This window comes from Thunnus maccoyii, chromosome 15, assembly GCF_910596095.1.
Source record: "Thunnus maccoyii chromosome 15, fThuMac1.1, whole genome shotgun sequence".
Lineage (NCBI taxonomy): Eukaryota > Metazoa > Chordata > Actinopteri > Scombriformes > Scombridae > Thunnus > Thunnus maccoyii.
Genome location: NC_056547.1, coordinates 11,468,266 through 11,482,027, shown reverse-complemented (window position 1 = coordinate 11,482,027; position 13,762 = coordinate 11,468,266). Strand labels below are relative to the sequence as shown.

At 38.7% G+C, this 13,762-nt stretch overlaps 1 protein-coding gene across 2 annotated transcripts in view; it reads left to right on the top strand.

Moving 5' to 3' along the window:
- med30 (mediator complex subunit 30) overlaps positions 1-12,998 on the top strand; it is a 38,854-nt gene extending 25,856 nt beyond the window's left edge. The window contains exons 5-6 of one of the 2 annotated variants that reach the window (XM_042436599.1): positions 12,090-12,198; positions 12,241-12,998. In XM_042436599.1, coding sequence (XP_042292533.1) covers positions 12,090-12,185 — 96 coding nt within the window. In that variant the 3' untranslated portion in view covers positions 12,186-12,198; positions 12,241-12,998. Of the gene's footprint in view, positions 1-12,089; positions 12,213-12,240 lie in introns of both variants that reach the window. The other variant, XM_042436598.1, reaches the window with a different exon arrangement.
- The last annotated feature ends 764 nt before the right edge of the window (positions 12,999-13,762 follow it).

Below are 13,762 nucleotides of genomic sequence, written 5' to 3'. Positions count from 1 at the left end.
TTAACCAAAAAATTGAGAAAAATAGCAAGCCACAGTGAACCAATAATCATAACACCAAACCATTTGAGAAGTGATTTGAGTAAGCAATTTAGATTTCACACTATAGATGGAAAACTTGTGGATATACTGTAGGTAACGTTAGCTTGTCACTCAAAACAAGGCAATGGAGGCATCGCTAATTAACAAAATAATAATTCTACAACGCATTTTAGGATTAGACTCTATTTTGTTCGAATTTGTTTGAACCTGAGTTTTTTTTGGATAAGGATAGACTGGGTAGAGTAGCTAACAGATACTTTTCTTGCTATCTACATGGTGGATTTAGATGCTCATATCAACCCATATGCATTTAGGATTCAGCATTCAATTCGGCGACGATAAAAAAAAAGGTAGTAGACATGAAACGACAACAACAGGCTTTCTGGTGTGCAGTGTAAGGGATGTGAATGGTCTGATAAGGTGCATTTGTTTCCAGATTTAGCTGTAGTCAGAGTTTGTTGTCAAGAACTGATTGAGGATCTGCGCCGTGACTGCCAAAGGGCATGTCACATCACCTGAAAGCCCTCTATGTTTTTTTTTTTTTTCTTTCAAACTCTGTCATCATTTTTCATTCTACTTTTTTTTTATTTAGCGAAGAGAAAGCTGCTTGCTCAGGTGCAAACATTTCTGCCAGCACTGCTTTATGTCTATATGAAGGGTCTATTACAGTTTTGACTAGGGTGAAACACAAGTAACATGCTTGTTCTCTTTTCAACAGCGAGTCTTTATTGCACTAGATAAACAACATCTCCTGCGACAGGATTGGAGGTTTTCAGTTGGAGTTACTTCTCTTTTATCTTTGCGGAAATCTGCCTGCCTGTCTCTTTTTCTTATCACCCTCCAACCAGTGTCTTCACTCTTAAAACGATAGAGGTAATTAGAACCAATATTACTTCATTGAAGAGGTGCCGTAGGTGAGCTGATTTGAAGTGCGTGTGTGAGTGATTGCACCTTTTTAACACATCACTAAGATGCTTTTGACGTCTGAAGACCTGTTGTTGGCACCTGAAAAACGCTACATTTAAATCAAAGTTTTTTTTTTCAACCTTTGAGGAACCTTCCACTGCCCATTAAAAAACCCTTGAAGTATCATGTTTACTTAGAGTGTGGCCTCAGAATATGATATAAGCTCCTGACAGACATCTGAGAGAGATGAAAGGAAGACGTCCTGTCTGCTCTGAGATTGAGACGGTGGGATATCACCCTGCAAACGCTGGCTTCAAGCTCTCAACAGTCACGTGCATGTGTGTGTGTGTGTGTATTCACAAATACACACTGTTATGCATGTTCAGATACATGCGCAGTCATACCTACTGTTCACACTAACACACTGATAAACAAAATATATATACACACACGTCTATGTGCACACTTAATAACATCCGCACGTTATCTGCTTTAGTCTAAAATACAGTCCTTCAAGTTGCAGCAAGTCTCTGCAGCTACTTTTAAACTGAACTTTACTTCCCTCTTGACTCATAAACTAGCTGGTTAGCAGCAGGGATGTCAAAAAGGGAAGACCTCTCATTAAAGTGAATGAGCAGGAAGCCTCAGCCGTTTGACACTGTTTAACTCTGACTGATGTTAAGTTGAACCTGTAACTAGAGACGATATTATCGGCCAATAGGGACTTAAAACAGTTGCATCTTTACGGTTGTATATGTTGGCAGATAAACAAAAGGAAATTGTTGTACATCGTTTTATAGGCTGTTTTATAGACATTTTGATTTTTCTTTTTGTCTCTTTTTATTTAGAACAATTCAGATATGAGAGGATTCTTGCTGTTTGCAGTGAAAGTGATCAATTTCTCCCGATATCTGGGGAGAGATCTCCCACTCAGTACTCGATTAAAAAGTAATCTTTTTTAAACCACTCAACTATTTCCTTAACTTAATTTTCTTAATTCAAGCTTTAAATGCATTTGTTGTATTTTGTTTATACTTACATAATGCTTTTATTTCCAGTGAGATTTACTGTTAAGAATTTACTGTAAGTTTATTGTTTAACTGTATATATCCTGCCTCTGTAGATGTGTCATAACCTTTTAATAACAAAACCTTCAAGATCATTTCAAACACATTTATTCATTTGGTAGATTCAAATGTCACAACTGTTAATGTAAAAACAGAATATTGGCAGATATAGTCATCAATTTATATATTTTATTACTGTCAAATATCAATATGGTATTGGCCTTAAACGCCATCTATTTATCCGCCTCTAACTGTAACCATAGACTATAAGAAAAATATGGACGTCACCCATTGGTTTGTAGACTGCCATTTTGAAGCTTTGACTTTGGCAATTTGACCGTCACCATTTTTGATTTTTGGAGCCAGAAGTGACCAGATTTGGATGAGATGGTGGAGCTGATCCTGGTGCTAGCTGCTAGCATGGTGCATGTGATAATGCTAATTTATGCCAGTGGAAAAAAAGGCTTAAAACCATGAAAACAAAATGTACTAAGACCATAAACTCATTAGGAAAGTGTTTACTGAGGTAATAAATCAAGTGAGAAGTAGGGTCATTTTTTCATAGACTTCCATACAATCAGACTTATTTTTGGAGCCAGTGGAGTTGCGCCCTGCTGGCATTGGTTTCATTTTTCAGACCCGGAGCTATGAGAGCTACCAGCTTGCCTGTAACTCAGAGCTTGGTGACTGCCTGTTAGTGCTTTTATTATGAAACCCAGAAAATTGTGATTTAAATTTAATTCTGCTTATCATTTCCCAAGCTGCTGTAGCTTATCTGCTGCTGTATACGAATTAACACTTTTGCTCCCCTGAACTAAGTATGAACTTAGATATGTACTCAGGCACAATATTGTGTACAATGTGCTTAGCCCTGCCAAACAGATAAATTAGTATGATTAATATAATAGGATTTCTGCTGTGAAATAGACATTTTCTTTAACATGTCACTTAGCCCGTACCCAGTAAACATAGCTGTATCTCTGGATTTTGCTCTGATGTGCAGTTTTGCTGAAGTCACTTGGTTGGCTGCCCATCATTGGTTTTAAAGCAACAGCACTCCAACCTTCTTGCCCCTCATTTATTATCACTGGGAACCAAATCACAAAGGAAAGCCCAATCGATGGGGCTACCTGGCAGAGACTCAAGTGCTTAGGAGGGAGTGAGGGGGCGCCTAGCCCCAGATACTTCTAAAAGGCTAAATCGATTGCAACCGTTCTGCAACAGTCGGCTGACACTGCAGGCTTTCCACCTCAATGCTGAGGACGTATTGAAAGAACCTCGTTGGTAGGTGTATGCAAGGATGACAACATAGCTATTGTATTTCTGCCACCCCTGGAAGAGAAGGCTTTTATCTGCTTTCAAAATCCCTTTAAAGGGCTTCATTCCCCTGGGAATGCCCATGCCAAACACAGAACACACCGGCACTTAAACCTTCCCATTGAGAAAAAGCCATAAAGTTTATAAAGTCAATTAAGGCTTTTTTTTTTTTTTTTAACTGACGTCAGGCAAATTAAAGCCGCTTGGCCCGGCTCCCTGTGGGTATACTGTCAGATGGTAAAACCAGGGCCCACTTAGTGTCACAGGGTTCCCCAGGTAGGGCACAGAGCAGTAAGCAGCTTACTTACCCCCAACTCACTTTGGCTTTTTACAAGTTTTCTCTGAGTGGGCAATGTGTTTTCCTTCAAGTGACATCCCACTTCGGTGGAGCACTTTTAGTACACACGCACTCACGTCATGTTGCAGTATAACCTGGGAGCGTTCATAATTGACTTGAAACACTGACATTTAAAATGAAATGTATTAATCAATAAAAAAAAAAAACTAACTGAATTAACAGCATTAGATATTACCTGACATTGTAAAATAGTGTTAATTAGTGTCAACAAATCTTGCACCTAACTCACTTCAATACAGTTTGGCAATGTGTAGAAGCAGGTTATACAAAATACATTGTTACATGAATAGGGCTGCAACTTACAAGTATTTTCATTACAGATTAATCTTTCAAACATGTTTTTGCTTAATTGTTTCGTAAAAAACTATGTAAAATGTCCGTCACAATTTCCCAGTCCAAGGCTTCAAATTACTACAGCTTGGAGATGGTTAGTTTGGCTTAGCATAAGGATGGGAAACGGGGAAACTTCTAGCCTGGCTCCATCCAAAGGAAACAAAAAAGGAATGTTTTCAGACTTGGGTTTGTGTACATATTAAACAAACTAGATATAATGTGTTAATCAGTGTGCTTTAGAGGACCTGGTAAGTGGATTTTTTTGAAAGAAACAGGCTAGAAGACCAGTCAGGGTCCTGTATGGACAGGTATGTAGTAGTTTCACAGGTTAGTTTTATTGCATGTGGATTCTTTCAGCTTTTACTGTAGACACGCTCTTTACTAAAAATGCTGTGTCCTAATTCTTCTGCCTAATAGGGAGTTGCATTTCCTTGAAGACATTTTTCATTTTTGCATAATTTAGGGGATCACTGGTTTCTGGAAGAGCACCTTTTCCACATAGCTGAAGCTCCTCTCCAAGTTCTTGTCACACTTAATATAAACCTTAACATTTCATTAAATTTGACTTGCATTTCTGCCAAGACACACTGTCACACTGTCTGAAGACAGAGCTGGTTTCGCATCAACCTCTCTAACAACTGAAGAGACAAAAAAAAAAACTGTTTTTGTTCACTGAAATATAAATGTACTTTTGAGTGTGTGGATGTTGATGGGAGGTTTCAACCTGCCTCATCTCTTGTCGGTGGTGATATTGACCTTATGCAGCCTGCCCATTTTTGTTTGTTTGTTCCATTTCTAGTATTATGTCTTCAGGTTGCTATTGCTGGGTATAATAAATCCTGACGGTCCTGATCGGTTCACACTGCCTGCTATAAATTTTTCAAAGTTGGGAACACACAGCCACATTTTTGAGGAGGTTCTGTGGTGCAAAGTTACTTAAGTGTTAACCAGCTTACAGTAAAACTAGCTCGGTTAGCTTACTTTGTGTTGTAGCAGTACCTTGATGTTTCTATGGTGAAATATTTCAAGAGCTCTTATGCAGGTTATTAGGTTATTGACATTATTTACATTTTTTGCTTAGTTGGTCTGGAAGCTGCTTTATCAGCATGAAATAAAAGAACTTTTAATTGCGTAAATAATGTTTTGAATGGTCGCACTCTGCTAACTATGATAGCATATTCACATAATAAAACACAAATACCAACACGTCTCCAGTCACCATGACCGGCTGATCCTGGTGCTGTGTGGGAGAACTGATCTAATTAGTGCGACTACATATAGAAGCGGCTGATGTTTTTCAGACTGCTGTAGAATAAAATCCTTAATTTTCTTCCAGCCTGGCAGTTTTTCATGCCGTACAGTACGATCTTTTGTGAAACTGGTCTGCTAAAAGTGCAGGTGCGAGGTGGTTATGGGCAGCAAAAAATTACGTCCGAGCACTTTCTTGATGCTGAAAAAAATAAACTCCTCTCCTCTTCCCGTTCCTCTCCTCTTCCTCTTACTCTCGTCTCCTCTCCTCTCCTCCTCCATCTCCCTAATCCCTTCTCTTCACTCACAGACACTTATACTTGTAATTCCCAGCCAGATCCGTCGGTGTCAAAGCTGCGATTTGAGTCGCCAGCGACAGGACGGATTAGCAGAGGAATCCTGAGTGAAGGCACGTTTTTGCTCCACTTGCTATATTCCTCCTCTCCCCCCCCCCCCACTCTGCTTGTGCGTCTACAAGTGTGTGCGTGTATATTTTAATCTAAGTCATTTCTTCCCAGCCCATTATCTCAAAGCCGCTCATCAAAAAACAACGCTTGGGTTCTTAATGTGCTCAGAGAGCGTGGTGGTCATGTTTTTAATCGTAGATGAAACGGGCTAAATGGCTAAAAAGCAGATGAATACCTCATCTTATTCATATAATAATATAATTACAAGATTAGCTTGATTTTTCTATAATGTCTAATGGATTAAAAAAACTCCCCAATCGGCTTTAATGTGGAGATAATGCAACAGAATTAATTAATATAGAGATGCCAATTACCAAGCTTGATAAGCCTGGAGACACCCTGTTTTTTGATGGCCTACATTTTGACAAATCCCAAGTGTTTACAGATTACGATGTCGTACTGGTTTGTTGCATCCAGTGAGCAAATGAACAGTGATGTATTGAAGTTGCAGAAATCTACTCGCTTTTAATTGAAAGTGATATCCAAAGGGGCCAAAGATGTGTGTATGAATATATTTGTGACTAATGGATTTTAGATCAGGGGATGTCTTTTGGTGGCCTGAGTCGGGATTCGTCTTGACATTACACACGGAGATACAGTAGTTAAAGCTTCTCTTGTGGGCAAAGTTTCAGTGGAGCAGAATTTTAATAAAGGGATTTTCAATGAAAAATTCAGCTTTTTTTTTTTTTTTTCTTCTTCTTCTTCTCCTCTTTAACATCTGTCTTTCACCCTTCTACTGAGGACAGCTTCTTTGATCTGATTTTGGACGAGTAGCAGAGAAAAGGAGCATGATGAAGGGAATCTGAAAGCGTCAGACAGGGAGCGGCAGAGAAGGAGAGAAGAGATGGAGTAACAACCCTCTCCTTCATCCATGTCATTTAAACAAACTGTCATCCGTCCTGGTACTAAAGAACTCGTCGTCCCTTTTTGCAATTGTTCTTTGGCTAATGATGGAGACACTGTCCTATACTTGTACATCTAATCATTTCTCAGATCTGCATTACCCATCTTTGTGTAATCTGTGGTTTTATCGCTAGGATCCAAAACTGATAGTGAAAGTTGATGGTCATTAAGGGATCAGATCAGAAGAAAGCTGCAGATACTAATGAGTCATTCCATAACAGGTCTATATCTCCTCGGCCTGCAACTCTGAAGATATATTGGATCTTTTTCCTTTAAGGAAGAACAGAGGACAAAGGAAGAATTGAGGGTTTTATACTTACTGTTGCTGCTACTTACTGAAAAGTGAAAAATGGTAATCTACCTTAATGTAGAAGTGCAAGACTGTTTATTTATGGGACACAATTAAAAACAACTTGTGTTCACCAAAGTAATTTACAGAGAAATTTAGTTAAAGAATTAAAAATGAAATAAAACGAGACATGATGACACCTGATAAGCCACACTTTCACAAGCTTCGAAAAACCTGTTATACAACAAGATGAATTTAGGTCAAACTGCAGTGTGACTCCAGTGTTCCACTGTGTTCATATTCATCAATCATTTATTCACTGGATATGAAGAAGAGGTAAATTACAGCAGACGTGTCCATCATGCTTTAGCTTAAGTTACAGGCACTGGAATCGGATTTGTTTTCGACTCCCCGTTGCCAAAAATGTTTAATCTGTCGAGATGACAGGTCGCCAAAACTCTGTCCAATAAACAAACTACTTATGAGTCCATGTGACTTTTACTTTTACACGTTGCCTGGTTTGATTGCAGCTAAACTGTCTCTGTGAGATTGAAAAGCAGATCTCACCCTGGCCTGTCCTCTGCCCAGATGTGCCATAAGAGCTTCCCGTTGTTGTTGCTTTATATGACCTTTCTTTTCAGCCAGCAGATTGCACACACCTGAACACACATATTAAAGGAATAGTTTGACATGTTTTGAAATACGACTCTACTTTCTTCCTTAGAGTTAGATTAAAGGATGGATACCACTCTCATGTCTTAAACTAAAATATTAAACTCTACAGCCAGCAGCCAGTTAGCTTAGCTTAAAGACTCAAAACAGGGGAAAAAGCTGGTCTGGCTCTGTCCAAAATCTATTTACCACCACCTCTGAAGCTCATTAAGTAACACTTTGTATGTCATTTGGAAAGAAAACCAAGGTGTCAAAATGACAGTTTGTGTTTTCATGTGGTGGTTACATGCAGGAATATGTCTTGTTCGGGAGCATTGACTTCCTGGAGTCTTCGCAGGATTCCTGGCAACCTCACGGTGGTGACCAGATCCCAAGCAGTCACTACACCTGACCAAAAAATACCACACATAAACCCCTGTAAACCACAACGCGTCATTTTTACATGTCTTTTTAGACATGTGTAAGATTTAGGGGGATGCTTTGGCAAAAATGGAAAATAATATTCATAAGTATGTTTTAATTAGTGCATAATCACCTGAAAATAAGAATTGTTGTGTTTTCGTTACTGAGAATGAGCCCTTTATATCTACATATGAAGCGGGTCCTCTTCGACAGAGCCCAATATATTGCACCTCCATGTTTCTACAGTAGCCCAGAACAGACAAACCAAACACTGGCTCTAGAGAGAGCCTTTCACATTTTTCACAAGTTTCATGGCTACAGTAGGTTCTCCTACACGCTTTGAAGGGGAAGGGCAGGGGGAGGGGTATTAATTTGGTTACAATCTGCAACCTCACAGCTAGATGACACTAAATCCTACACATTGGTCCTTTAATTAGTTAGTTGTAGATGTTTTGTTTGGCAGATTTTGTTACATTTGGACAAAGAAGGCTAGCTGTTTCCCCCCTGTGTCCGGTCTTTGTGCTAAGCTTCATACCGTACACACACGAGAGTGGTTCTGACCTTCTCACTGAACTCTTGGTGAGAAAATGAATAAGCAAAATGTAATTTTTTTTCATGCAGCCACACCCTCATGCTCACCCCCACGCAAACACGTTTACAAGTCCACACACACAAATACTCGTCCAGAAACACTCTCAGACACTCACGTACACGCTCACATTTTCGCTCACCCTTCGTCTCCTGTGTGCATGCCATTCTCCGTTTTCATTCCACCTCGGGTCACTGTGCTTTTCCACTCTCTCCTTCGCCAATCCGCCGACATCTGCCAGCATTTCCAGGTTATGTGAAGCAGGTAGGCAGTCTGCCAGTCTGCAGGAGGCCTTTGGAGACAGGATCTCAGACAGCGCTTCCTTGTTTACTTTCATGAGTTGTTGACTGGCCACCCTGCCGAGGCTGATGCAGTGTCAGAGCGTGTCAGAAGAGGCCTACTGCGGATTGAAAAGGCATCAAAACATTATTGTGGGCCCCGGCCGTTGAGTGGCAGCCCAAGAAATGAGGTAGTGCATCCGCAGGATTCCTGAAGACGTGTTTTTGTGCGTGTATGTGTGCGTGAGAGCCTTGCAATTCTTACAAAAAAACAGTTCAGACCCCCCTTTCCTCAGCTTTATTCTCTGTAGTATATCCTTTTTTTTTTTACAAACATCGTATTATAGGTGTGAAGGATTAGAGTTACGCTAATTATGAGGTTATGAATGGAATTATATCTCCCTGAGGTTGTGGAATAATTTCGGTGATAATAGCAGTCTTGTTATTCATATATCAAGATATGCCAGTCTGCCTTTTATAATGAAGGTGCCGTGAAGGCTTCGCTGCCTCCAAAGTCTTATTTCCACTGTGAAAAATGTGAAATTTCATGTCTGGTTTCACAGAAAGCAGAGACTAGATTTTTTTTTTTGCAGAAGAATCTGGATTCAAAAGTAACAAATTTTGTCTTTGAAGCCAAATCTATGCGTTTACGCTGGAAAACTGAGATGAGAAACATATCTGTGGGTGCAGTTCTTTTTAAAAGCTTCATGTACTTATAAAAAAAAAAAAAAAAAAAAAAATCGTCACTGTTAAAAACGGTCAAATGTCACATTCTGTGTTTAAAAAGTGTTTGACTGAAATTACAAAGGCTTAGGGTATCATCTCATTAATACTGAGTAAATGACCAAGTTATTTCAAGACTCGCTTGTCAGCGTAATGAGGCATATCCCATGTGATAGACACACACAGACATATCCACACACACACACACACATACTCTCTGATTCAAAGTGAAAGTCGAAAAGAGAGAGATAGAAAGAAGGGAAGGAAGATACAGGAGAAAGAAAGGATTCGAGAGAGCATGAGAAGCAGTGAGAGCCCCCCAGAGAGAGAGAGAGTGAGAGAGACTGGAAGGCTTCCAAATGTTCCACTCTGGAATATCTTCAAGGACAATCAGCTAAACAGTTGATATTAAGAGAGCTGTGTGAAATCGATTGCTCAAGGTGTTATCTGCACTGCAAAAATGGCTGGTAATTAGTCATGGCTAAAGGAGTGTTACCGAGAGAGTGAGATGGATTTAATCTTAATAGATTTCACTGCACTGCAGATACAGTAGCTCCTGAGTGAAGGAGCTCTTTTCTCTCTCTCTCTCTCTCTCTCTCTCTTTCTGGCTATCTATCAGAAGAAAAGAAGCTGAGCAAGTAGCTGTGATGTACTGCTGTTGCTAAATTTGCCCGAACCTCCAAATGTAGATGTTTTACTGTTCAAAGGCAGCACAGATTTGGCAGCTGTACCTGTTTTTTTTTAAAAAAAAAATTTTTTTAATTGTATTTATTCTGTCTCTCCAGCAGCAGCAGCAGCAGCAGCAGTAGTAGCAGCTCAGGAGACATTATTTGTTTATGTATAAAGCTCGGGCAATGAGGTACTTCAGTCCACGGCAGCTGTTGACTTAGAGATCTGGGTAGCGCATTCAGAGGCAATCAGCGCTCAAAGCCTCCGAGTGACTGACAGGGAGATTGGGTTGTTTGCTCCTCTGTAATGTACCTGCGCACCCCTGAAACCGGCCAGATGTGTTAGTTTAGTGATTAGCGGAGGCTACGATTGATGAAGTCAACTGAAGTACGCAGTGTTTGGGGAGGGGTTAGCAGGCAGGTGAGGGGGGGAAAACCTTGGCTATTGTATGTGAGTAGAAGAAAATACCTGAAGTGAAATGTGGCTTTCAAAGTTTTATTAATCCTTGTCCCATTCAAACCCTGAACATACAGTTGAAGGATAAGGCCGGTGTTATTCTATATGTTTCGTATTGTCAACAAATCCCATGAAAAGACCAAAACCAACATGTGTTTGTCTGTCTTTCAATACTTTCTGCCTTCCCTACTCTGTCAGCTCCATTCATCCCTGCTTTAAAAATAGGTCATGAATATATATTTTCATCAGCTTGGCATCATAGTTTGTAGCAAATGTTACTCAAGAGTAAATCAACTGCAAATTTATATACATTTTGATGTATTTAGTGAGTATTTACAGCATGGGGACAGTGTATGTGGGGCTGATTTTGAAATAAACTACAGTTCCCGTGTACATAATTAACAAAAAAGTGTTACCCAGTGCAGTAGAGCAACAGTGTGACTTTTTAATATGTTTTAAATAATACATTTTTGGACAATAATGGAGATTTGTGGCACGGAGGAATAAGGCATTGGCTAATACTTGTTAGTAGGAAACTCTCATTGTTGCTTTTGGTATTTTTATGGAATTTTGACATTAAGAAAACTATATATATTTGATTGATGAAGGCTGAATGGATCAATTATTTTGAGTCAAGAATAAAATACTGAAATTCTCTCGTTCTAGCATCTTAAATGTGAATATTTTCTGATTTATTTAGTGGAAAACAAGACATTTGATAATGTCTCTTGGGCTTAGAAAAAAGTTTCACCATTTTCTGACATTTTATAGACAATAATATATAAACGAAATGAATAAATGATAGTGAAAATAATAGTTGCAGCCCTTTGACTTATCCTTGAAGTGTTTTTTTTTTAAACACTGCCAAAGCATGAAAACCTTGACACATTCAAAAAAGTTTGAATTCATTGCTTAAATACAACAGTTATTATTCTTGGTTTATATTGTTTTCAGTGTGACTTGGACTAAGATTGAAGAAGGGAATCTGAGGCATCTTTCTCACAGGAAATCCTGCTGTGCAAAACCTCCTCGTTCATTTTCTCATGCCAGCAGCAAAACAGCAAAGTCATTAGGACAGAGAGTACATCTGGAATCTGTTGTAATATGGTTAAGTAAATTATATTTTACAAGAATGTGTGGTGGGAAGTGTGAATTTTATGCTGTGATGACAGCATGACGCTGGTGGGAAAAATGCGTTCAGTACAGTACAGCAGCTGCTTTTCAATACCAGTATTATGTGCAACATAAATTAAAAAAAAAATCCCTGTAGTTTAATTGTGTCAGCAGATAAAAAAAATGTTCATAGTTGTTGTTTCTTTTGGATCTGAATATATGTTAAGTTTTTTTTTTTCTTGTTGTAATTTTTCCTGCAGAAACTGAAGCAGAAGAACCAGCAGCTGAAGCAGATCATGGACCAACTCCGCAACCTCATCTGGGAGATCAACTCCATGCTGGCCGTCAGGAGCTGAACCATATTCACTCATATATATATATATATACATATATATATACATATATATATATATATATATATATATATAACACACACATACACACACACACACACACACACACACACATATGCACGCACATTCACTACAAATAACGGACAGGAAGATATGGTCGTTAACTGGAACGTGTGACAGGGTACCACAGACTGGATGAGGCTGCACTTTACAGATGAAATGGGGGCGCTTTGGCAATATCAACCCATTTCCTGAAGAAGAAGTAGTGAACCAATAGAAGGAAAATGAAGATGAAAGGGCTCGACAACCGCAGAGAGGTGAGGAGCAAGCCCACTGAAGACTGGGATGGGAGTGTGCTGGTGACATCATTGCGGGCTATGGCAGAAAATAGTCTGTCTACCTCGATATTCTACATTTCAATCAGCGTTATGACTTTGAATTCATCTGAAGAGTTGATATATTGTTTTATCTATTTGTAGGTACTAGCTCAATTTAGGGTTTATGCCTGTAGAGGCACATCAATATATTCTATTTAATCCTCATATTCTGTTCATCTGTTACTATTTCATAGTATTAGAATTGTCTCAAGTCCGACATTTATGGTCCCTCTGAACTTTAATAAGAAAGACATACACTGTGGCAAAAAAACCTGAGTCTTATTTCTATTGTATTGCTTCTGCTTTTTATTTGTATCGGTTATTTCATGTAAATTCATCAATGCTTTGCTCTGATTGGACTTGACATTTCATTACGATGCCTTGTTAAAGATTCTGCTGAACTACAGTATAAATCTTGCTGTGATTTTTAAAAAGTCAATGCCGCTTTTGTGCTGTATTTTTTTTTCATCTATCTGTTGTGTATCTGGCCTGTATTTATGAAGCATCTCAGAATCGCTCTTAGGAATTGAGTTGAAAGTTAACCTAATAACACTCCTACCTCAGAATAGAACAGGAGAGTTAGTTGTGAAGCTTCCTACATTGACTTTAAACAAAGAGGACGACTCCGAGGGGAGAGTGTGATTTTACTGTTTTACGACACTCTTGAGCCGCAAAGTAAAAATTATGACATCCGCTGTTGAAGTTTAACACGTTACATTCAAAATGCAGAAAAAAAAAATGAATGTGTAAAGATGAATACTGACAGGCAACTGAGTTGTCTGGGTTAATTACACAAAAATTTGATGCCAAAAGTAATTTATAGCGTAAATCTGTTATTTACGCTATTCAAAACTTTGAATTATTAATACCACACTAAACATAGTCTGTTAAAAGTAAAAGTCCTGCATTCAAAAATTTACTTAGGTAAAAATGCAAAAGTATTATTAGCACAATGTACTTAAATTAACTTAACCTCTGTTCAAGGTGGAGCTCATATTAAATGCTTTATAAACTGATGGATAGTGTAATCTATAATAATGCATCATATTTTATTTGTTGATCATATATTTTGTGTGTAAAGTCTGAATTCGTAAGGTAACCAGTAACAAGCCATCAGATAAACGTAGCAGAATGACAAGTTTCCCTCTGAAATAGAAGGAAATGAATCATCCTAGTAGAAGTATACAGTTGCATAAAATGGAA